We start from the raw sequence: 24,836 nt of genomic DNA, 5'->3' as shown, positions 1-24,836 counted from the left end.
AGAGGACCCTGACATTTAGATGCACAGGAGCTGAAGAAGCTCTTTAAGAGAGACCAAGAGACATTTTGGAGAAAGCCATTTTGAAATGCAACCTGGGAGCAAAGGAGCAGCAGGAGCCAGCCACGTGCCTTCCCAGCTGACAGAGGGGTTCCGGACATCACTAGCCATTCTTCAGTGAAGGTATTATCTTGCTGATGCCTTAGTTTGAACACTTTTATGGCCTCAGAACTGTAAATCTGTAACTTAATAAATCCTCTTTATAAAAGTCAACCCGTTTCTGGTATTTTGTATAACAGCAGCTTCAGCAAACAGGAAAACCACATGACAGAGGTGTCCTGGATGCTGTCAGTCTTTCTTCAGAGAATTTGATGCCGTGAGTTGGACATTTTTTACAGCCTAAAAACCGAAAATTGTAAGTTAATAAATCCCCATTGTTAGAAGTCAACCCATTTCTGGTATATTGCATTCCAGCAGCTTTAGCAAACTGAGACATGTTATTTTTAATTAAGGCTGCTATAACAAATACCTCTTTGGTGGTTTGGAGCTGTAGGTACCCCAGAAACATTAAATATAATTCATTCCTGTGGTATAAACCCATTTTAAGTAGGACGTTTTGATGAGGTTACTATAGTTAAAGTGTGGCCCAGCATAATCAGGATGGGTCTTAATCCTATTACTAGAGTCCTTCATAAGTGGAGTGAAATTCAGACAGAAAGAGAGAGAAAGCCACAGAGGAAGCAGCCAGAAGCTGAACATCAACGGAACCTGGAAGAGAAGGCAGAGACCAGGAGATGCTGCCATGTGCCTTGTCATGTGACGAGCTAAGGACAAAGGATGACCAGCGGCCAGCCCCAGAACACCACAGTCTTCAGAGAGGAAGCATCACCTGGATGATGCCTTGATTTGGACTTTGCCTTAGCTTCAAAACCATGAATAAATACATTCCTATTGTTTAAGTCAAACTGTTGCATGGTATTTGCTTGAGCAGCCAAGGACACTAAAACAACCACACAATGGGTTGGCTTGAACGATGGGAATTTGATGTCTCATGGTTTTGGACACTGAAAGGCTTGCTTCCTCACAGCGTCGGTAGTGTTCCTGTGGATGGGAATCTTTGGGTGCCTTGGCTTTCCCATCACATAATGATGTCCTCTCCATTCTCTTCTGGGTTCTGCTGACTTCCAGCTTCTGCTCTTCCATGTGGCTTTCTCTTCTAAAAAGTCTCTAAGCAATAGGATTAAACACCATCCTCCTTCAGTTGGGCCACACCTTAACTAAAAGTAACAGCTTCAGAAGGTAGTATTTGCAATGGGTTCACACCCTCAGGAATGACTGAACATGTTTTTCCTGGGGTACACAATTCAGTCTACCACACTACACAAACACTAACCAAAAGAAAGCTGCAGTAGTTAAACACTAGTGTCTCAAAGTGTCTCACTTTGACAGGCTACCATGATAAATTCCACATAATGGATTGGCTTAAATAAGGGGAATTTATTGGCTCATGGTTTTGGATACTAGAAGTCTCCACTGCCCTGCCAGGCCATGCTTTCTCCCAGACTTGGTAGTGTTCTGATGCCAGCTTGCCCCAATCCTTGAGTTCCTCGGCTTGCAGCTCTGCCTTTGTCACGTGACCTCTTCTGGCATCTACTTCTCCTGCTCAGTCATCTGTGTCTGTGTCAAGATTTCCTCTCTTTATAAGGACTCTCACCATATGGATTAAGGCCCATCTTGATTCGGTTTGGCATCATCTAAATAGGATCGTTCATCGAAGATCCCATTCACAAATGAGTCCACACCTTCACTAATAATAACAGCTTCTAAGGTCCTATTTACAAATGAGTTCACATCCACAGGGATGCAGGTTAAGACTTGAACATCTCCAACAGCTGGTGTCAAACAAAGTAGATGTTAAGAGGAGCAGCGCTGCTAAAAGTAAAAAGAGAGTGTTTCATAATGATAAAAGGTATACACCGGAAAGATATATATCAAACGACATGTACAAGAATATTCACAGCAGCATTAGTCATAATTTGCCCCAAATCAGAAACACCCAATGTCCATTAAGAGTAGAATGGCTAAATTGCGGCATATTCATACAATGGAATACTATACAGTAGCGAAAAGAATGACCTAGTGCTACATGATGAGTCTCACAAACATGATGATGAGCAAAAGAAACCATGATCCAAAGTGGTTATCTTCAGGAAGTTATGATTAGAAAGAAGTGTGAGAGAGGCTTCTGGGAGTGCTGGCAATAGTCTCTTTCTTGATATGGGTGATGGTTACACTAGCATATTTACAAAATGTCATTGAGCTGTAACTTAAGATTTGGCGTTTAACTATATGGATGTTACAACTTTACTAAAAAAATTATTTTAAAAATATTACTCAACTTTACTAAAAAAATAAGTTTTAAAAAAAATTTTAAGTTTTTAAAAAAATTACTCAAAAGAGGAAGGAACAAGAAAAGCTGCAAGAATAAACCAATCAATGAATGGAAGAACATTCATTAATAAAGATAAAAGGTCCATCACTTGTGAGGCATGCATTCATATTGAATTCTCCAAAGACCTGAGTTGGATACCATTTGTCTGTATTTTGGAGAAGCTGAGCTTCAGGAAGGTGATGTCACTTGCCAAGGTCACACAGCAATGGGACTAGGTTTATCTGATTTTCTGTATCTCACACCTTTAACCACCTCACCACTCTACCTGCCAAACAGGCTTTATAACAGGCCACCACTTAAGAGCCAAAAAATTAACAAGGACTTTCTACGAGCCTTCAATTACCAGCTTGAATCCTCCAGGTAACAAAACAGGCAATTATTATCTCCGTTTCTGGAATGAAAACTGAGGCTCTGAGAGGGAAAGTCATTTTCCCAACATCACAGGGAAGTGAAGAAGACAGAATTTAAACCCAAGAATGTCTGACTCCAAAGTCCACAGCCTTGGTCATCACTCTACACTCTTCAGTAGGTAAGGGGTATGAATTCCATCCATCCACTCATCCATCCATCCATCCATCCATCTATCTATCTATCCATCCATTCAACAAATATGCTTTGACTCCCCCCATTGGGCCTGACGTGTAGCCTCAAAACAAAGTCCCTGTTTGCGTAGGGCTCACATTCTAGCGAGAGTGACCGACTATACCCAAGCATAGAATGTCACCTGGTGAAGCACGCCATAAAGACCCCAGAAACAGAGAAGATGGCTAAAGAGGGAAGGATTCTAGTGCAGATGGGTGGCAGGAGGCACTCCGGGGAAATCACAGCTGACTGAATGATGGTCGAATGAACAAGAGGACAGATAAGACTGTTTGTGGGTCTGGGCTAGCAGGGAGGCCGAGTGGAAAGGAAACCTTTTGTCCTACATCCCCCTTCTTGGGAGTCCATTTTGGACGTAATGCTTTTCCTCTTTCTAGCCAGAAAAGCTACGAGTACTATTTTCCTCTTAAATGGAATGAAGGAAATGGTTTGGGGGAGAATCCTTCGGGGATCTCTTCGTACCGCGTGCCGAGAGTCACAAACGGGAGCAGGCGTGGGGCGGAGAGCTGTGAAGAAGGAGAGGGCAGGACACTGTGACGGCGATGGGCAGCCTGGCACGGAACAGAGGGCAGAAAGGGCACGGTGCAGCGACTTCTAAGAAGTGTGGGATGGACAAGCGGTCCCTCAGTCCGACTCGCCCTTGCAGAAGCTTGGGGCCTCGGAGAAGACCTCCACGCAGTGGCCACAGCTGCCATTCCCTCTCCGGACCGCACATAAACTGTCCAGACTTCCACAGTGTCGCTAACGCGCATGCGACGCTCCTGCCAGGCTGGACGCTCCTGGACGCATGCGCTACACCGCCGTTACAGGTAACAGAGGCGCTCAGAGCGCCCTCCCAGCGGTGCGCGCCTGCGTCGAGAAGGGAGCCGGGGCGGGGCTTAGATGCTGCGCGCCCTCTCGGCCCTGGCGGTAAGCGCGCACGCGCAATCTTCCCCCCGCCCCCGGGTAACTGCCGTCCGCCGTTAGTGGCCGTCGGCTGTGTCCCAAGACTGGGAGGCAGCCCTGGGTGTCCCCTTCCTGGGCGAGATTTCCTGCAGTATCCCTATCAAATCCCCTCCCGAAATCCTGGCAAAGACTCCCAAATTATAGGAGAGGCCCCAAATCAGGGCTTCCAAATCCTGTAAGAGTCCTCGTGAAATCCTGACAGAATCTTCTAGAAATTCTGTCAGACATCTCTGTCAGACTCTTCCCCGAAGATCCTGTCAGTCAGTCTAAGAGATCCTGTCAGAGAGCCTCAGAAAGCCAGTCGGAGACACCCCCTCCCCAGAGCTCCTGCGGGGCCTCCTCCGCCGCGCGGGGGCCCCACCCAAGGCCGGGTCCGAGCCGCGTGGGTGACGCGCCCCGAGTTAGTCCCGGAAACGCAGGCCGGGACTCTGCCCCGCTCGGTTCCCGCGTTCAGCGCTTCATTTTGCACCCGCGAGGCTTGTCCAAACCCTGGAAGCGTCTCCCTTCAAAGGCCCCCTTCTCTAGGACCTTCTAAAAGCCCCGAGAAGCGCGCGGTCCGCTGCGGTGGGCCCCGTTTGGCGCTGGGGAGAGCGGGGTGTTGGGAGGACTCGGGGAGGAAGGGAGGGGACAGGGGCAGCCACCGCCTTGTGGGGCGAGAGGACCCCGCCGGCCCGAGCGCAGACCACCCCCTCCCCGTTCAGCCCCGATGGGCGCCTTCCTCCGGGGAATTAGTGGCAGCGTCTGGTCACTCTTGGAAGTGTCCTGGGGTTAGCCGAGCTGGCTGTGACGAGGGCAGGGTTCAGAGGAGGGGACCCCAACTGCTCCGGGGACCCCTGAAGGCTCCTCAGGGCCGGGCAGGAGTGAGGTTGGTCCCTGGGGTGGGCTGGACCTGGGAGGGCTGGGGAATCAGGAGAGGAGCAGGTTTGGCAGCAGACGCTGAGCTGCTCTGGGCAGGGGTGAGGGCAGGGGACCTGGGGGTCGGCTGGAGATGGCATTTCAGGGATCACTGGGTGCAGGGCTGGGGCACTAGGGAGCCATGGGGGAGCCGGGAGCAGGGGAAGCCAGAAGTCTGGTGACAGGCTGCCCTGGCAGTAGAAGCCGTGGCCCAGGGCAGTGCGGGGCCCAGAGGCAGCACCTGGCTCAGCCCCAGGGAGAGAAGCAGAGCGTTTGCCCAGAGGAGGGACGTCTAGGCGGAGACCGGAGAAGAAAGGCTGGCAGGGGTCAGGGACCGGGATCGTGGCCAGGGGGAGGTGAGCAGGGCCAGGCCACTCATGGCCTTGAACACCAGGCCCAGGGTCCAGCCTCTGTCCCCGGGGTGCTGGGGAGCCATGGAGGGCCACTGAGCAGGGGAGGGCAGGTTGACTCTGGGGCCTGATGGAGGATGGACTAGAGGGGGTGAGGGAACCCCAGGAGGCCAGAGGCAGGGACGACAGTCCAGGCAAGACCTGAGCCGGGGCTGCAGGGAAGGAGAGAGAGCAGGGCCAGGTGGAGTGAGCCGGCAGGAGGGACCGGGCTGGGGGCTGCGGGGAGGAGGGGAGGTGATGGGGCCACCCGACTGGGCGTGATCCCCCACACTAGCTGCCCTTGATCTCTGCTGCTCCCCCTCAGGCCCCCATCTTCCCAGTCCATAAAACAGGCCCCAGCGAGCTGCCCTGGTCGCAGCGGGGGCGGGCAAACAGGTTCTGAGCGCCAGGGCGGCCCCACCCACGGATGGCCGACTGAGCAGGCTGTCCTGCCCCCTGTCCTTCCAGGCGCAGGGTCCCTCCCGGCGATGAAGGGAGGCTGCTAGTGTCGCCAGCAGCCGCCGAGCAACGGGGGTGGCCCATGGAGCTGCCGGAGGGCCAGGTGGGCGGCCCCGCTGCAGAAAGTAGGTGGCTGGGCCCCCATGTGCCCTGGGGGAGCGAGCGGGGGCGAAGGGGCTCAGGCTGGGACTTGGGGACCCGGGGAGGGGCGGGAGGCGAGAGCTGACGTTGACTGGGGCACCTGCTGGGTGAGGCCAGCAAGCCTCTGTGCACCCTGTTCTGTTTCTTGCTTTCCCCCAGGCCCACCCCACACTTCCTTAGGGTCCTTGCCCAGATGCCACCTTCTTCCTGCATGTGAAGACAGCTGCCCTGTGCCCTCTGTCCGCTTCCTCCTCTCCTTTTCGTCACGGCACCAACATGCTTGTCGTGAACGCCACACTCCCCTTCGTCTGTTTTGTTCACTCTGGTGTTCTCAGTCCCCAGGCAGCGCTGCCCGAGAGGAGCGTCACGAGAGCCACATATGTCTTTGTAAATTTTTAATTCTGGCAGCCATATTTTAAAAGGAAAGAAAAAACAGGGGAGATGAATGGTAATAAGAGACTGTATTTAACCTGGTATATCGAAGAGTCCTTTCAGCATCCGAGAAAATGAAAATGTACTGATTTGATATTCTCCTTTCTTGGCTAAGTCTTTATGACCGGTGTGTATTTTACGCTATCAGCACCTCGCGTCACACTCGAGGCTGGCGAGTGGCCACTGCGTGGGTCAGCACTGCTTGGGGACAGTGTCTGGCCCCCGGTGGCACCCAGGGATGTTCTCTGAGCAGACGATGGTGCAGAGCAGGCGGGTGTGGGGGCGGCTTCGGGAGGAAGCACTGGGTCACCTCTCCCAAGTGGAGGGTAGCGATGGGGCTGTCCCCAAGGGTTGTTGTGACATTGAGGTGCAGCCACAGAGTAGGACTGGGGTGAGCTCGCCACAGAGGGTGGTGATTTCAACAGCGAGTTACTCTGAGAGCAAAGCATTCTGATTCCCTTTTCTCAAGCGGGAAAACTGAGACTCAAGAAGAAGGAAGTCTTTGGCCAAAGGCCACACACCCAGAAGTGGTGGAACCGTCTAGACTGCGTTGCCAGGGCCCCCCCTCTCGGAGGCTGTCAGTCATGCAGCAGCAGAGCCTGTCCTTTCTCAAGGACCGAGAAGCCTGGCCTGGCCCCTGGCCCCGGGATTTTCCGGTTGGGGGGCAGGTGGCGGGGGCCGGCGCCACGTGGGAGCCGAGGGCAGGCGGCCCAGGAGCGACGCCTAAGCTTCACCGGCGCCAGCAGAGGGCGCGCGGCCACCAGGGATCCCGCGGAAAAGGACCGCGCCCACTGTGGGAGGCTTCTGAAGGACAGGGGCACGCCCGGGAGAGATGGAGACCGAGGAAGGCGGGGAGAGGAAAAGAGACAACGGGAGGAAGGCACGAGAAGGCTCAGGGAATGGAGAAGCACAGAGGAGGGGAGGCAGGGAAGAAAACGGGGTGTGGGGAGCAGACACAGGAAACGGGAGAGAGAGTTGGGGAGAAAAGATGGAGAGAAAGAGCCATAGAGAAAGCAAGAGAAGAAGCAGGTACAGAGATGCACACAGAGACGCTGAGGAAGGAAATAAAGAGAACAGGAGAGAAGTTGAGGGACTTCCTGAGGGGCCTGGGAGGGAGGGGGCCACGCGCTGGTCCTCAGAGCCCACGAGACTGTGGGTAAAGCCCTGGCACGGGCTGGGCATGCCCCCAATTGTGGGTCCCCACTCCCCAAGGACCAGAGGCATGAGAAAGCGGACTGATGCCGAGCAGGTGTGTTTGACCAGGTCCCTAACCTCCATACATCCGTCTCCTCCTCCATTAAGTGGCGCTAATAATAGCAGAGCAGAGTCCAATCAGTTAGTCCCCATAAAATGCTCACAACCACCCGGCACCTACTTCATGTACATAAATGTTTGCTTGGGTTATTGAGCCCCTGCCATGTGTCAGGCCCTTGTCCAAGGGCCTTCCAAGTTGAATCTCCTTTCTTCTCACCACAATCCTAGGAGGGAGGGAACACCACCCCCAGATTTAAGAGGAGAGAACAGGCTGGTTGCTCCTGGCCCACGGGACTGAGTCCAGCTGCCCCAGGCGGGGCCAGCGGGGCCCTGATTAGATGAGCAACTACTAGACCTCGGTTCATCCAGGGAGCAGTTACTGAGCAGGCCCTATGGGTTCAGCAGAGGACAAAACAGGCATGTCTCCTGCACAGAACTGCCTGCCCAGCCCCAGTGAAGGGGATCACTCTGCCCTCCCCCCACCCCACTTTACCAGTGGGGAAACTGAGGCTCCGAGAGAAGAAACAACTTGCCCACAGGGAGCCGGGTTGGTCTGGCATGGCATTCCAGCTCCTATCCCCGCCACCCACCCTGGTTGGATCACCCCATCCCCTGCATCTCGGACCCCTGGCCTTGGCTCCGATGGTGCCAGCCTCGCCCTGGGCATGTGCAGAGGGGAGGGACTGGCCCCCTGGCAGGCTGGGTGACCGGAGATGCAGCCGACAGTATCGATCCAGCTGCCCGCGCTATTGGATTTTTCCTGGCTCCTCCCAGAATCCTCCTTCCTGGCCCTCCCCCGCCCTTGCCCCCTTCAGCTGTTGGAGGCCGGGGAGGAGAGGAAGGAGGTAGATCTCGGAGCCTGGTCCAGGATCCCACGGGGATTGGCCATGTCACAGAGAATTAGACTGCAGGCAGGACTTACTGGCCTGCAATAGGTGGCCAACAATGCTAGGGGTGGGGGGTGTGATTTTAAGACCCTCGCACTGCTGCCCCCACCCCAAGCATCCTGCTGTTCCACCAGGCCCAACTCTAGGCAGCAAAAAATGAATTCCCTCCTGGCAGCAGGAGCCCAGGACCCGAGCACTGAGGACTGGGGTTCACTCCTCCCCTCCCCCTCACTGGTGGGCTGCATCCTCTTTCTCCTCAGTGTACCTCTGGGACCAGCCCCAGGAGGGCAGCCTGGGGACGCTGCTCAGCCTGGAGGAGCAAGTACTCAACTCCACTTTCGAAGCCTGTGACCCCCAGAGGACAGGTGGGGGGAAGGGCGGGAGCTGTGGGGGCTGCGAGGAGCCGGGAGGGTGGTGGGCAGGGGGTGACTGGGGAAGCCGTGGAGGACTGGGCCTTTCTGGGGGGTCCTGCAGAAATGAGGAGGTGCTGGGAGGCAAGTAGAGAAGGGGAGGGAGGCCTTTCAGGGCAAGGAGCAGGACATGGGGAAGGAGAGAATTGGGGGTTTGGGGTCTGGGAGGTGAGGGAGAGCGGCTGACAAGGCAGGGCTGGAGGCTCATCTCTGTTCTTTGTCTGCCCTGAGGGCCACATTTCCCAGTGAAAAGGGTGACTCATATGAGGGAAGGGGCTCACCCATGGTGGCCCGACCCGGCCACGGGGCAGGGGTGCCACCCGCTCAGCCAGCGACGCCCTGCTCCCCAGCTGCCTTCGTTCCCCAGCCCCACCCCCCAGCTGTCTCCAGCTGCCTCACTGCGTGCCTTGTCCCCAGGTCTTGTGATTGTGACCCACGTGCTGGCCTACCTGGAGGCGGTGACAGGACAGGGCCCCCAGGACGCACGCCTCCAAACACTGGCCCACAGCCTGGACCCCAATGGAGAGGGCCCTGAGGCCACTGTGGACTTGGACACTTTCCTGACCGTCATGCGGGACTGGATTGCTGCCTGTCAGCTGGACGGGTGGGTCCCCACTCCCACACCCTCCCCTGGGAAGTCCTTCCTAAGATCTAGCCTCGTTCCTACTTGCTGCAGTTGGCACCTTTGGGGCCCAGGGCTGATGAGGAGGGAAAAGGGAATGAGGACAAATTGCCTGGGATGGGGTTGCCGCGGGAGTCTAGGAGGCAGTAATAAAATGGGGCTGGAAGGGAAGACAAAGGGGGATCTTCAGGGTTGACAGAGGCCTCACCCCTCCCTCTCCAAACCCAGGCCTTGGCCTCCTGCTTTTCCGTCTGGCTGTGGGTGCGCCATCTGGCCTCACCTTCGTCCCTACAGTGCCTGCCCTCACCTGGCCTGGCCCCCACTCCTGCTACCTGCAATCCCCCTGCCAGTGCCTGGTCGGGATTGTGGGGGGAAGGGGGGGCTGCAGGGGGGCTCTAAGCCTCATCCCTTTGATACAGGGGATTAGAGCTGGAAGAGGAGACCGCCTGCAAAGGGGCCCTGACCTCCCTGCAGATGCCATCTGGTGAGCTTGCTATATATAGAACAAAGCAGGTAGGCCCAGGGTCAGACAGTGGGGGGACTTCCCAGCTGGGGCTGAGCCAGGGCTAAGGTGGGATCAGGGCCCTCTGCTCTACCTTGAAGCTGCAAATTTGGCTTTCTAGGCCCCTCCAGGCACCCACACTTGCCCCCCACCCCAACAACAACCCTTTCCCAAGTGTCCTGGGGCTTTCCCTCAGAAGGGTGTATCCAGTTCCCCCCACGCCAGCCCCAGCACAGCCCACCTCTGCCATCCAGCCCCAGCCAGCCCTTGACTCTCCAGTCCCGGCGTCCACAGCCCTTCTGGCCTTGTCCAAGTTCCTAAAATGTGCCACCCTTGTGGCCATGGGCCTTCGCTCAGGCTGCTCCGTGGCCAGCCTCTCCTGCTTCCCCTCGGCCTTCACTCCTGGGGCACTGGGAGTTGTTGACCAGGTTATTTTGCGGCCAGGGGATTTGGCTTGTCTGTCCCTAGGACCTGAAAAAAAGTATTCCTGTTATATTTTTCCTGTCTTACAACCAACGAAGGAACACAGCTCTCTTGACGTTTTCTTAAAGTTCTTCGAGCCAGGCTGGGGTCGGGGGGCAGCAGTGGAGGCAGGGGTCAGTGGGCCAGGGCCAGGGGCCGACCTGAGGGTTGGAAGAGCAGATGCAGGAGGACTAGGCGCTGGTGAGGGGGCCCCAGCCTGGGCTCACGGTGGTGAGAGGCCTTCACGGGGTGGTTGCAGCCCCAAGAGCAGATGGCCCCCCAGAGCGGGACCCCCTCTGTCTGCCCCCTTCCAGGCAGCCCGGAAGCCGAGGAGTCAGCCAACCTGGAGAGCTTCGGAGGCGAAGACCCCCGGCCTGAGCTGTACCTATCCCCAGACCCCTCCCAGACCCCTAGCCGAGGCCTGGGCAAGCTTGGGGCCCTTCGGGGAGGCGGGTGAGGGCCGGGTCTTGGCCCATAGCTCCGGGACAGCCGAGGAGCTCCCTCCTGCTTCTCTGTCTGGAAGAGAGATGTCCATTCTGCACCCCACACCCCCCAAATGCCCCGGCCCGGGGAAGGGAGGCAGGGGGCTGTCGGCCACGACCCTCGCCCTTTCCCTGCCCCAGGCCCGCCGCCGCGGAGCTGCTGAGCAGCCTGGAGGAGCTGGAGCTCAGCAACCGCCGGCTGCTGGGGGAGAACGCCAAGCTGCAGCGCAGCGTGGAGACGGCCGAGGAGGGCGCCACACGCCTCGGGGAGGAGATCGCCGCCCTCCGCAGGCAGCTGCGCGCGTGGGTCGCCAGCCCTGCTCCGCGTCCCGCTCTCCGCTCTGCTTCTTCCTGGCTTTTGTTTTTCTCTTTTGTGTCTCTTTCCTGTTCTGGTCTCTCAGTGTCTCTGTTTTAGTCGGTTTTCTTTGCTTCCAGGGTTCAGATTTCTCTCTCTGTTCTTTTACCTCTGATTCTCCATATCACTGGCCAGTTCCTAGTCCTGTGCTTTGTCGGTCTGAGGTCTCTCATGGTCCCTCTGTTTTAGTCTCTCCCCTCTCCCTGGGTCCCCGTCCCCCCTCCCTGGGTCCCCGTCCCCCTCTCTCTGAGTCTCTGTCCTCTCCTCTCTGGGTCTCTGTCTCCCTCTCTGGGTCTCCGTCCCCCTCTCCCTGGGTCTCCATCCCCACCATTCTAGGTCTCTGTCCCCCTCTCTCTGAGTCTCTGTCCCCCCCTCTCTGGGTCTCCATCCCTCTCTCTGGGTCTGTCTGCCACCTCTCCAGCCCACCTCCTCTGTCGCTTCCTCTCTGTGGGATGCATCATCCCGATGCATCTCTGCCCTCCTCTCTCAGCCGTGTCCCACCTTCCCCCTCCCTGCTCAGGACCCAGCAGGCTCTGCAGTTTGCCAAGGCCGTGGATGAGGAGCTGGAGGACCTGAAGACTCTGGCCAAGAGCTTGGAGGAGCAGAATCGCAGCCTTGTGGCCCAGGCCCGGCAGACGGTGGGTTCTGGCCAAGGCGCCCTCTTCCTGCCTCTTTCCTGGAGCCCGAGCCCCAGAGCCTGCCTTTGGAGCTGGAAGGGGCAGAGGTCACCCCACCTCCTCCCCGCCTCAAGGCCCCGCTGTCCCCAGGCCTCCTCAGGCCGGCCCGCCACCCTCTCCTGACACAGGAGCCAGCAGGGTCCCCGGACCCTACCTCCAGCCTTGCTCCCCGAGGAACCAGGGAGGGGGAGGGCCATGGACCCAAGGAGGCTGGAAACCAAGGAGGTCTTTGTCTTCTCTCTGGGGTGGGTCAGGAAAAGGAGCAGCAGCACCTGGTGGCCGAGATGGAGACGCTGCAGGAGGAGGTGAGCCCAGCCCGCCCCACCCTTCCCGCTTCCCTCAGGGTCTTCCCTGCTGCCCCAGCACCCCCCGCCCAGCAGCCTGGGGCCCAGAGGGGAGACCTCCAGAATCGGGGAGTAGCCCTGGAAGTCCCTCATGACCTGGGGGCAGTGGGCGGTTGTTAAGAGTGTGGGTGCAGGTTGAGGCTGCCGGCATCGGCGGGGCCCAGCACCTCTGTCTGCGCCTGAGTCCTCACCCGGGCGGGGAGCACATCCCGCGATCTCCGTGTGGCCTGTGTGAGATTTAAAGCAGAGGATGCTTGGGAGGCCTGGGGCACAGGAGAACCCAGGAGGCGCTCTCTGGAGGTCCGCTCGCGTTGTTCTTCTGTTAACTTTGGGATGAGGAATGGACTCAGGCTTTGAGGTCAGACAGCCCCAAGTTCTGATCCCATCTCTGCCACTTACGTGATGGGCAACCTCGAGGCGGGTGGCTTCTCTCCGAGCCTCCGAGTCTTATTCTCTGAGAACGGGGAGCATGGTGTCTGTGCAATGGGGCAGTTGTGGGGATGAAATGAAGGTATTTCACCCAGGGCCTAGCACATAACACGAATAGGCCCTTGCCAGCCAAGCCTCGGACTCAAGCCCCCATTCCATCTGAGCCCAGGACCCTCATCTGAGTTCATTCTGGCTCAGCCTAGTCCTTTGAGGTTGAAACTGAAGTCCATCAACTGAAGACCACAGTTGTCCACCCCCAGGGTGGCATCCGAGTGGCAGGAGGCCCAAGCAGCGTCGTGCGGCTCAGCGCCTGCCCCTTCTGCCCTGCACGAGTTGGGTGCTCACTGCCCCAGCTGGCTCCCGGCCTGCGTGCCCGCTGCGGCGGTGTCCACTGAGAGGCCTGTGTGGCCTTCTGATGGCTGGACAGGCAGGCCTCACTGCATCTCCCCCTCACACCCCCTCACCCACACCCGAGCCCCTTCTTGGGGCTTGGAAGAGGTCTGGCTGCTTTGGGGTGACTCAGAGACCAGAGGGCCTCCCTGGGCCCTCTCTCCTGACCCCCAGGACAGCCTTGCTATGCTAGTCTCATGCCTCGGGGGTGCTGGCCCTGGCTGGGAAGCTGGCGCAGCACCTGTCTGAGGCCCAGGCTCCCCCAGGGTACTAGGGTTCCACTGCCCCCACCCACTCCACCCGTTAGAGCTAACCCTGGGGTCAAGGGCCGCTCAGGGCCCATTTTCACCCCATGGCTCTCCCCTGGGACTCTCCTGCGCCCTCTTCCAGCTCTGAGGCTCTCCGCGCAGTCAGGATGCTGATCCCAATTCTGCCTCATTGTGTCCCCTCCAAATCTCCTCTACCCACACCCACACAATAAGGCTTTTTAACTTAAATCCAGCATTTTCCCACTTTTGTTCTGTGGTTCTTCCATAAAAATAAGCCCCGTCTGGAGGCAATGAGAGTCTCACACCAGGCTGGCTGCTGCCACTCAGGCATCGCCTGGGACAGGATGTGATGTTTCTTCCAGATCATCTCTTTTTAAGGAGGAAAAACTTTCCCTGAAGCCCCCTGCTAGGCCCACCCTTAGATCTCATCAGCCAGAGTGGCATCGAAAGATTATGGCCAAACCCACCCCTGGCAAGGGTGTCGTGGCCACGGATCCAATGGGAATACTTTCAGCTCCAAGGCACAGAACACTGAAGACACAGTGGCTTCAATCTTAAAGACTCATGTCTCCTTAGCAAGAGGCCTTGGAGGAGGTGGCCCCTGGGTTGGTTTGGCGACTCGGCCTGTTTGCCCGTGGCCTCGTGCTCACAGATGACTGCAACGGCTCCCAACTTCTCCTTCAGAGCACGACGAAGTGGGGACAGGGTGCCCCAGCAAGTGCTCTGGTCAGTTCCCCCTCTTTTCATCAGAAAGCTTGCACCTCACTGGCCAGCACCGGATCCCATGACACCCCAGCTGCAAAGGAGGTTGAGAGAGCATCTGACCTTCCTCACCACTGGGGGGGACGCGAACCAGTGAGAGGGGGCTACAAACACCTGCCAAAATTTCAGTCTTGATCTCTGCCCGGGGCTGGGGCCGGGACCCACCTGCCCTAAGAGGTGGAGAGTGGCCCCCAACAAAAGTGGGGTTCTCTCCGTGGACAGAATGAGCAGGATGACTGGCAGCCAGCGATCCTGCCCGGAACGCCTGCCTGGGATATCCTAGGTGCTCGATGCACCGGAGCTATTCTTGGTTCTCTCCCTCCAGCCCGCCCTCGCCTCTGCGGCCTGCGAAGCCCTGTAGATTGCAGTCTCAAGTTACTGCAGGATAGTGCTGGGTAAGGGGACACTTGGGACTCAGGCGGCTTCACCGTGGGGAACCTTCAGAGCAGGGCTCAGCCTTCGGCCGAGAGGGCAGGAGCAGCTGAGCGGCAAGCTCCCCTGCCGGCCAGCCCGGGACCCAGCCTGCAGATCCTAACCAGGTGGACAGATGTTGACACAGCACTCCTGGCCCGTCCTTCCTCCGCCCTTCACCTGAGATGCGCAGGGAGGGAGGGCAGCTGAGGGGGACTTGGAGTCCAGCCCAGGCTGGAAGGGAGGGAGGCGCTGGCCCTGGCATCCCGAGGGGCGCCGGGAGGAAGGGCGCAGCCAAAGAGAGCCCTCAGCCTGCCTCTGAACCCTGAAACACACTCCCCTGGCCACTGCTTCGTGTAGAAGACATCTCAGTGCAACTGGCCAGGCTTTGGCACCCGGAAATGCTAGACCGGAGTTGGGGCCATTTTATTCTCAGGCCCCATTTTGTGGCTGATGTGGGCTGTCCTCTCCCCACCGGATCACTCTCCTCGTCCTGGAAAACTCAGCCCAGGCCCTGCCTCCTTGGGAAGCTTCTTTGACTGATCTCCTCCAAGTCCGGTGCCCAGGCCAGCCTCCGCAGAGGTCTCCTGAGTGGTGATTCTGTGTGCTCGTCACTCCAGTCTGCAAGCTTGAGGCAAGAGACAAAGCTACTTGTTTGTGGTCCATCCCCATCCAGGGCTGTGTCTTGCCCAGACGATTTGGGGGTTACAGGCGCGGGATGCGGAATCAGACAGATTTGGGTCTGAGCCCACTTCTGTGCCACAGGACCTCGGCCTGGTCTCGCGGCCTCTCTGTCCCCCACTGTCCTCTGTAAAATTGGGGATAATGATAGTATAAATACTAATAGTGAGGGCAACTGGACATTCCGTTCCTCCCGAATGGCACCACGTGATGCCCAGGGCGCCAGCAGGAGGTCAAGCCCTTAGACCTGCCCCCAGGTCACAGGAAACAATGAGGATGGAGGAACCTGTTGGCCACCACACAGGGACTGAGAATGTGAGCGGCCAAATGCGTGTTCTTCTGTAGCACAAACGACCTGGCTTCTTCAAGAAGTGCTGGGTCAGGGTGGGTGTGGGCGAGGGGGAGCCCCGCCAGCCCCAAAGAAGCTTAGAGAAACTTCAACCCAGAACGGCGGGGGGCCTTGTGGGGTCCTCATTCAGACAAACCCAAGGCAAAAAGGCACTTGTGAGTCAACCAAAGCAAAACCAGCCCACCCTGGGTCTGAGACGAAACTGAGAAATGGTTATTAGTTTTGTTGAGTGTGACAGTGGCGTTGTGGTTGGCATAAAGAAAAGAGTCCTCGAGCAAGAGACTGATGCTAGAATAGTTGGAAGTGAAATGATAATGATGCCTGGGCTTTGCTTCAAAATAATGCAGTTAAAAAAAAAAAAAAAAGCCCAGGGGACAGAGAGGAGACAACGCAGGGAAAATGCATCTACTGATTGAAGCTGCAGATGGGGAGCGGGCTGTGTTATACTGTTCTTTTTACTTGGTGTGTACTAAAAACATAAAAGGCATACCTTGGAGATACTGCAGGCTCGTTTCCACACCACCACAATAAAGCGAGTGACACGAATTTCTTGGTTTCCCAGTGCATGTAAAAGTTATGTTCCCACTATACTGTAGTCTGTTAATTGTGCAATAGCATTATGGCTAAAAAAATAATATACACGCCTGCATTAGAACGTGACCCCAAGATACGAAGTGAGCACATGCTGTTGGAAAAATGGCACTGAGAGACTTGCTTGTTGCAGGGTGGCTGCATGCCTTCAATTTATTAAAAAAAAAAAAAAAATGCCGTCTGTGAAGCACAATAAAACCAAGGGATGCCTGTAATACAAAGAATTGAAGATATATTTTCAAAAATGTATAGTCCTAGTCCTGGGTCTGGGACACCGGGTGTAAGCCAGGCACCGCGGCTGTGCTTTGTGCTCACCGCCTTCGTGGGCCTGGGTTGCATGTTTTATGCCCGTGGACGAGTTGCTCCACCCACCATACAGGCCCCTGAGCTTGCAAAGGAGGGACGAGAGGAGAGTGAAGCCGTGCAGGGTACTACCAGTGCCCCCCGCCAAGTCCTCTCACCGTCTCCACTTTTCCAGGTGGGGTAGGACGCCCTGGGAAGGTGCTTGGAGGGGTTCAAGGGGCCGAAACACAGGCAGCGCTTGTTGCAGGCCTGACATCTAGAGATGTGCAGCCTGCAGCCGCTGATAACATCAGCCTTGGTGGCAGTGACCCTGAGCGGCTGTTCCTTCTTCTAGAACGGGAAGCTAGTGGCGGAGAGAGATGGAGTGAAGAGGAGGAGCGAGGAGCTGGCCACGGAGAGGGAGGCTCTGAAGGTGCGCCCTCCCCAGGCTCTTCCGAGCCGTCAGGGGCTTCTCACCAGTCCAGGTTCAGCCGCTGCAGCCTGGGGAGCCAGAGTCCCGCTCCCAGGGCAGCTCAGCAGAATCCCTTTCGTCGGCTGACCTCCAGGGACGTTGCAGGAGGTTGAGAGAGGATGGGTGGAGGGTGCGGGAGCCCTGGGGAGTGGGTGGGTCAGGGGGGCTCCTTAAGGTCGCATGGACAGACCGGCCCCTTCCTTGGCAGTGGCAGCTCTGTGAGTATGAACGCCTCATCTGCCAACGGGACGCCATCTTGTCCGAGGTGAGAGGCTGGGGTGGGAGACGCAGGCCCACCTCCCCTGTGGGACCTGCCTGTCTCCTACCTGAGGTTGGAAAGGGGAGTCCCTTCCTGGGTCTAAACTTGGAGGTGCCCAGCCGGAGGTCAAGCGTTCCCCCAGGGTCACAAGCATGACCCAAGACCTGGAAACCCCTCTAGCCCTCGGTTCTATCCCTCAGCCCCCCTGCTAGTAGCCCCACTTCCCAGCCTCAATGTTTTTGGGGGGCTGGGCCGGGTCTCAGTCAGCTTTGGGCTTTCCCAGCGCACTCGGCACGCAGAGGGCCTGGCCAAGACCTTGGAGGAGTACAGAACCACTACCCAGGTACCCTACCTGCCGCCCAGCCCGGCTCCCGCCACTTCTCTTTTCCTCTCCCTCCCTGAGCCTTTCTGTCCCTGTGGATCTTCTCTCTGAGCCCCCACCTCCTGCTCGTTCCTGTCTGCTGTGTGACTGTGTCTCTCCCTCCGCTTCCCGCCCCTCTGCCCTGTGGAGCTCTGTCTTCCCTTCAGTTTCACGCTCTTTGGGCATCTTCTCTGGCCTCGCCCCTCCTCCCTTTCGGGGTCCCTGCCTCTCTTTGGGTCCACTCTGTCCATCCCCCGAGGTGACTTCTATTTGTCTCTGGCCCTCAGGTGTCTGATTCTTTATACCTGGTGTGTCTCTGGTTTCTCTGTGCTTCTGTTTCCATCTGTATTTCTTTTTCTCACATGTCTCCATCTCTGTCCTCCTTTTCTGTTTTCCTGGCCATGGTTTTCCTTCCGGGTTGCTGTTGCTGCCTGTCTCTCTGGCTGCCTAAGTTTTTGTCGTCGCTTACTTTTCTTTGTCTCTTGGCAATATGTGTTTGGGATGGTGGGGGTGGGTGGGGGACTAAAGAAGTTGGAGCAGTGGAGAGGACCCTTGAAGAGGAGGCCAGCAGGGGGAGTGGGGAAGAGTGGAGAGCCCGGCATCCACTCCCTTCTGGCAGGAACTGAGGCTGGAGATCTCACACCTGGAGGAGCAGCTGAGTCAGACCCAGGAGAGGCCAGAGTGAGTGGAGCCCAGGGGTTGGGCGGAGGTGGGGCCCCCAGGGCAGGGACCCCTGGCCTCCAGCCCCAACGTGGGCAGGGCAGGGACCCCTGCAGTAGGCTGACCGGCAGGTGGTGGGCAGGTGCAGAGGCAGCCCTCAGCCTCCTGACTGTGTGGCCAGGCTACCCGAGGGGGCCCAGGCGAGAAGAGCCAGCTGGACCAGACTGCTGCCCCCATCCCTGGGCGTGGAGATCCAGGCCACTCAGCAGGTGGGCCCGCACCCTCCTGACACTCAAAAAAAGAAACCCCAAACATCTCCCCACACTAACCGTCATGTCCAGCTGAGTCCTGCCCATAGCACCAGAGCTCTGGGCAGTTGGTCCACATGTGGAACCCCTAACCCACATTGCCCCCAAGGAGCCTGCCACCCCAGTCTCAGCTCTCCTCTCACTCTGTCTCCATCCCTGCCCCTGCCAGGCCCAACTGTGACCCGGCCCTGACTCCAGCCCCTCCCCCAGGCCCGTCCCCAGAGCCGTCACCATCCCCGTCCTTGGCCTCACCTCCAGCCCACCCCTCAGTCCTGTCCCTTCCCTGATGCTGTCACCCACACACTGCCCATCCCCAGCCCCACACCCCCAGCACCTCCCAGCCTGGCCCCCTCCCCCTCCCCATCTCTGACCATGTCTTCCACCTTAAGCCAACCCATCTGACCTCAGAAACAACTGCTCCTCTCCCAACAGCAGGAGGTGGCAGCCGCAGCCCTCTGCAGCCCTCTGTGTGGAGTGTGGCAGTGGGAGGAGGTCCTCGATGAGACCCACGACGAAGCTGAGCCTCCACCCGAGGCCCCAGGGGGCACGGAGCAGGTGAGCCTGGGGAAGGGGCTGGAGCTCAGGGTGCCCGTCCGCCCCCACCTTTGTGTGTCCCTCGTTCAATGAGCAAATGTTGACTGAGGGCCTGTGTGCGCCGGGGCCAAGCCCCAAAGCCAGACGGCCGCCCCGTCCTCCAGTGTGGTGGACAGAAACAAGCAAAGCAAACATACACTGCATTGTGCTTCCTGGTTTTTTTAGAAAATATGCCATCAGGGATCACCTTATTTAAAATTGTACTGCAAGAGGAAGCTAGTAAGTGGGCCGTTCATCCCAAAACCATGAAGATACATTGAACATTTCTATTCTGAATACAAGAACCTTTAAGAAAAGCCTACTAAACTCACTGAGAAATCTTGAACTCAACTGAGGCCATTTTAAAACATTATTAATTTGCACAATAACCATTGTTTTATGACTTACATAATTATCTGAAGAATGTTGCAACATTTGGAACAACAGGGACAAGTCATCTTCAATGTCTACAAAAGAAAAGTGAAATTTTAAACCATTAGCACCAGAAAACGCCCTTTTTTTTTTCTTTTTAAAGAAAATAAAGCTGTCAGGAGTTCTGTAAACAATGTAATACAGTCATGAAATGACACAGCTTCAAAGCTGTTCACCATCTTAAAGAAGAGACTCGCTTTTCTGATCACTTTTTCCTTGGGTTGGGAGCAGCCTCTGGGTTTCTCTTGGACACCAGCCCTCATGTTTGATTTCTCATTTAACCCTCCCTGGACCTCATCTCTCATCCTCTTACATGTGGGAAATAGGCTGAGAGAGTCCACATCACACAGCTGGAGGGGCAGAGCCCCAGCAGATGTGGAGTGGAGTGAGCTTCTGCTGGAGTCTCAGATGCCCCCGAGGGACGGGCTGGCCTCGGAAGCAGATCCAAGGAGCTGAGGAGCCGGCCATGCCGAGCACTGGGCCCCAGGTGCCCAGCTGAGTCACCAGGGCTCGGGCCACACCTCAAGGCCTGGGTGGAAGAGCCTGCAGATGGGCCGTCCCAGTTCAGGGTGATGGATGTTCTAGAAGTGGGGGTTGGGCCCTGTGGGAGCACAGGAAAGTACCTCTGTGGGAGGGGAGATCGAGGAAGATATCATGGGGCCATTGACACTCGAATTCATTTTGGAAGCAAACAGAGAAAGAGGCAGTGAGTGGTGGGAGAAATGAGGGGTCTGGGGGCCCGGGAAGGTGTGTGCAAGGCCTTTGGGGGTAGGAGGCCCCGAGATGCAGGCAGGGTTGCGAGGCGGTTGGGGAATACCAGGGAGAGACGAGGCCGGGGCCAGATCATGGAAGGGATTCTACGTCAAACTAAGAGACTTGTACTTTTCTCCAGAAAATCATGGGAAGGCTGTGAGCAAGGAAGGGACAGGGCAAGCTCTGGGTATAGAAAGACCCTTTGGGCTGTGTGTGGGGGTTGGAGATGGACTGGGGTGAGACGGGGGCCGGGAGGCCAGGATGGAGGCCGGGGCAGTGGATAAAGCCCCAGCCAGGCCAGAACCCTGGGGATGGAGTAAAAGGGAGGCAGAGAGAATGGGCCCCAGGGGGTCGGGGCTGGGGCTGAGGGGCTGCAGGGAGGCCGGGGGAGGGGATGGGGAAGGAAAGAGGGATGCCTGGGAGCCACCAGGAGGGGCTGAGTGAACATGGCTGGAGCTCAGGGAATGTGTTTAGATAACAGTGTAGACTTGGCTGTTGGGGCCACAGATGAGGATGTGAGATCTCAGGAGAGAGCAGGAGCTGCGGGCCCTGAGGGCCAGTGGGTAGCGGGGCGCCCCAAGATCGGGAACCTGGGAGGAGAAGGGGGTTTGGGGGTGGGGGATGCCGGGCTCCTTCCAGGATGAGGTGAGTGTGAGAGGCCTATGGGACCTCCCAGGGGATGTGGGGAGACTGGACTTCTGGGTCCTGCAGGAAACGGGGACTGGGTAGAGTCGAGGGCAACTGTCCAGTTTCTGGCCCCTGTTCCTGGGGGGCCCACAGAGGCCTCCCATGTCAGGGGACCCAAGGGGGGCAGGCTGTGGAAGAAGGTGGTGAATTGTTGCACGGCTGGGGGAGAAATGTGGGCATTGCTGGGGTAGGGTGTGGCCAGAGCCCACAGAGAGGATTTGGGTGAGAGGAGGCAGGGGAGTCACCCCGATGACCCTGATCTTTCCTTTCCCACAGAGAGATTTCCAGGAACAGCCAGTGCCACCTTGGGAAGGCAGGATGGAGCCAGCGGTGTGGTAAGGGGTCGGGGGCCTCCTCCTGCTCCCTCAGGTGCGGGCTGAGGGGTCTGATTCCTGGATGCATGGAGCACGGGAGAGCCAGGCCCACGGCTCACTCCATCCATTCACTCTGCGGCCGAGCCGCCCCCAGGCTGGTGGACAGACGGCAGCCCAGACCCCGAGCCTGCTGGGGCCGTGGTGCCAAATGGGGCCTGGCAGGAGTGATGGCAGGAGAGGGGACTCCCAGATGAGACTCCGGCATAGCACAAGCAGATGGGACAGCTTACTCTCTCGGCTGCGCTCTCGCCAAACACCCTTTTTGAGGCCTCCAGGGAACCCTGGGCTGAATGAGACTCTGACAGAGCCCTTCAAGGGCTCCTCTCAGTCAGTTGAGGGATCCTGGGGGATTCTGGAATCGGATTGCTGGGTCTGTGCAACCTTGGGCAAGTTGCTGAGCCTCTCTGAGGCTTGAAGACTCGGCAGGAGGTCTGCAAGGGCCTTGTTCAGCAGGGACGTGCAGAGCCCCAGCGCCAGCCTGCCCCTTTCCGAGGCTCGTGCCCAGGCCTGGGAGGAGCTAGAAAACACTAGATGCCTCTGCCCTCCCTCTGTGGGGCCCTGGCCTTGGGGCCTCTGGCTTCCTGTGGTGCCTCCCTCCCCGCTTCCGCCTCCAGGCTCCCGGCTGCAGCAACTAATGAGGCTGCCTGCCACGGCCTCTAATTGGACTTGTCTGGGAAGAGCTGAAATGGGCCAGGATGGGGGCTGCAGAGCTGTGACCCCCACCGCGTCATCAGGAAATGGACGAGAGAAGGGGCTGGGCAGAGGTGGCGGGGGTGGGGGCCTGGACATCTGCATTTCTGCCGGTGGGGGCAGTGTATGTTCCCCAAGTTGGGCAGCTGAGAGTCAGGGAGGTGATGAAGCCCATGGCCCCTAAGCCAGCTGGGGTGACAGCTTGAACCTCGAGAAGGGCTGGGGGGCTAGAACCTGGGTCCAGAGTAGAAGTTTCTGGGATCAGACGGCCGTGGATTAGGGCCGAGGCTGGGGACCTACAAGCCTGAATCACTCACGGGGCGGGGGCTGAGGGCCCGGACTTTGGTCCCCAAGTAAGGCAGTGGCTGGTGGGTGGGTGTCAGGTCTCCCAAGGGGCTGGGCAGTTGTATGCCTGGGTCACCAAGCAGGCATTTCGGGGGCTTGAACCTAGTTGAGGCAGAGGCTGGGGGCTGGCCCTCCTAAGACAAATGATTGGGGATGGGGACGGGGGCCCCAGGGCACGGTCTGAGCTGGGGTCCCAGTCCCCAAAGAAGACCCAGTAAGACCGAGACCCACTGAAAACAGGATGAACCCACAGGACAGGAAGTTGGGTGGGGGCCACATGGAATTTCTCCACGTGCCTTGGGGCCACAGAGAGTCCAAGACTCTGGGGTTTGGGGAGAGGAGAAAGCTGTGGGGCTGAGTTCCCAGCCGGGGTGGACTGGGAAGGCCATTCTGAGATCAAGCACGCCCCAACCCCCCTACTGTAGGTTCGCAGATTCGTTTGAGAACTTGGTGAAAATTCCTCTGAAAAATACATCTGCTGACCTACACCCAAAATTTTGCTCTCAGGGCCCAATGACACCCCCAGACCCATCCCTGGCCCAGCCCTTGCTGAGTCTCCCTGCCCTTAGGGTCCCCCCAGCCGCAGGGTGGGCACAGGAGCGGGAGGCGCAGGGAAGGAGGCCCGTGCGGACACGCCGTTCTCTCCTCAGGTTGCCCAGAGGAGAGGAGGAGCAGGGACCGCAGACCCGGGGCACGGTAGGCAGCACCCCCCGGAGGCTGACGTGGTCCCAGCCCCTGCAGCCCCCCACCCCCACTCCTCCGGAGCCGAGAGGAAAAATCGTTTGGCCAACAGCTAACAAGACCATCGCTGCAGCTAATGAGAGCCGATGGCGGCCTGGGGGCGGCCAGAATCCTCCCGGGGGACCCCCGGCCACGTGCACAGGGCTGCAGCCGCCTGGCCCTGCAGACGCTCCCACACCCCCAGATTGCACAAGTGCACACCCACACGCGCCACCCGAGGGGCAGGGGCAGCTCCCCCAGCCAGCCCCAGTGCGCCTCCCGGGGCCCAACAGTGCCCCTGCCCTGTGTCCCCCATGCCACCTCCCCTGGCCTGGCAGCAGGAGGGCAAGGGGGCAGTTGCCATCAGCTGCGTGGTAGGGAGCAGGGCGGGGGGGGGGGAGCCGCCATCACTTATCTGAGGAAGGTGAAGCTGGGGGCTTGGCTCGGTTCCAGGCACTCAGGACCCCTCCCTGTCAAAGCCGGCCAAAGGGGTGACCCTGCAAGAGCCAAAGCCAACAGCAGCCTCGCCCCCAAGCACTCCCTTCCCTTAGTTTCCTCTTGCCTAACATGGTGATCCTCTTTTCCTTGATCTCAGAGTGGGTGAGGGTTCCTAGCCACATGGTGACAGGGTGAGGATGAGGGTGGCACTGCTGCTTCTGTGGTCATTATTCATTATTGTCACTCTTGTTACTGTCATCGTCCCATCAGCTACAGAGGTGTGGGGGTGGGAAGGTGCCTCCAGGGAGAGGTGGGTGAGGGTGTGAAGGGGTCCGGCCACAGAGGGATCCAGGTGTGCCCACGCCACACTAGGCCCAACTCAGGAATGGACATATGAGGATATGTTCTCTGCCCTCAGGGAGCTTTTGGTCTGATTAGAAACTTCTAGAATCAGACAAAATGGAGACAATAGTATTGACCAGCTAACAGTTAGCGCTCATGACGTGCCAGGCCCTGCCCGTGCAGCTCTCTTATCTGCATTCACTCATGTCACCTCCATGTCGCCATCCTTCCCAGCAGAGGGGGAAAGTGAGGCACGGAGAGAGCAGTGACTTGCTGAGGGACACTCTGCCCGCAGTCAGCCGATCTGGGAGCCGAGCTTCATGCATAACTGCCTTCTCCGTGGCCACTTGCGTCCATCCAGGACCCTGTGTCTCAAGTCCGTCTCCTCTGTCCCCCCAGGCTGAGCACCCCATCCCTCTGAGAGGCCACCCTGGAGACCCTCCTGAGAGGTGCTGGGGCCTGCGGGGCTGGGAGGGGACCCCGAGGCAGGAAGAAGCCCCATGGTGACCCCAGCTCCTCTTCCCTCGCCCCAGCAGCCCTGCTGACCCAGAGCTCCAGCAAGCCCTGGTGCCTGTGACCAAAGCGCTGGTCCCAGTCGGGAGGAGGCCCTGGGACCAGCACTGCCTGGCCTCTCTGCACCACTGGCCGGTCAGGTGAGCCCCGGGGGCGTCTCCAGAAGGAAGATGAGAGTCGGGGATGGTTGGTGGGCACCACAGTCCCTCCAGGCCCACCCTCAGCCTCTCCCCGCATCCCCACCAGGGTCGCTGGGCACCCACGGATCCCGGCGCCCGTCCTGGGCCTGCTGCTGCTGCTGCTGGTTTCTATCCTGCTGCTGGGCCACTCCCCACCCCCCACCTGGCCCCACCTCCAGCTCTGCTACCTGCAGCCCCCACCTGTGTGAGCCACACCCCCTCGACAGTTCCTCACCCAATAAATCCCCCATTGCTCCTGTCA

The 24,836-nt window shown here is 58.1% G+C and overlaps 1 protein-coding gene and 1 long non-coding RNA gene across 8 annotated transcripts in view; one reads left to right on the top strand and one right to left on the bottom strand.

The window, feature by feature from the left end:
- LOC119521223 overlaps window positions 1-3,812 on the bottom strand; it is a 12,907-nt gene extending 9,095 nt beyond the window's left edge. Inside the window, exon 1 of the long non-coding RNA XR_005214316.1 lies at window positions 3,512-3,812. This is a non-coding gene — a long non-coding RNA (uncharacterized LOC119521223). The remainder of the gene's footprint in view (window positions 1-3,511) is intronic.
- Window positions 3,161-24,836, top strand: KASH5 (KASH domain containing 5). Of its 7 annotated transcripts, none has more exons than XM_037819264.1 (20): window positions 3,161-3,858; window positions 5,746-5,861; window positions 8,711-8,815; window positions 9,278-9,464; window positions 9,902-9,966; window positions 10,761-10,827; window positions 11,070-11,231; window positions 11,804-11,921; window positions 12,215-12,265; window positions 16,824-16,901; window positions 17,149-17,205; window positions 17,483-17,542; window positions 18,180-18,241; window positions 18,402-18,489; window positions 18,961-19,083; window positions 21,250-21,308; window positions 23,033-23,078; window positions 24,282-24,331; window positions 24,419-24,535; window positions 24,642-24,836. In XM_037819264.1, the coding sequence occupies exons 1-20, from the start codon at window positions 3,800-3,802 to the stop codon at window positions 24,781-24,783; spliced, it is 1,812 nt and encodes a 603-aa protein (XP_037675192.1). In that variant the 5' UTR covers window positions 3,161-3,799; the 3' UTR covers window positions 24,784-24,836. The 7 variants fall into 7 exon arrangements, with proteins under 7 accessions (XP_037675192.1, XP_037675191.1, XP_037675190.1 ...); XM_037819263.1 differs by having other exon boundaries at window positions 24,416-24,535; XM_037819262.1 differs by having other exon boundaries at window positions 18,369-18,489; window positions 24,416-24,535.

Source organism: Choloepus didactylus, chromosome 27, assembly GCF_015220235.1.
Source record: "Choloepus didactylus isolate mChoDid1 chromosome 27, mChoDid1.pri, whole genome shotgun sequence".
Lineage (NCBI taxonomy): Eukaryota > Metazoa > Chordata > Mammalia > Pilosa > Megalonychidae > Choloepus > Choloepus didactylus.
Note: the sequence above shows the minus strand (reverse complement) of the source record. Positions and strands in the feature narration are given on the sequence as shown.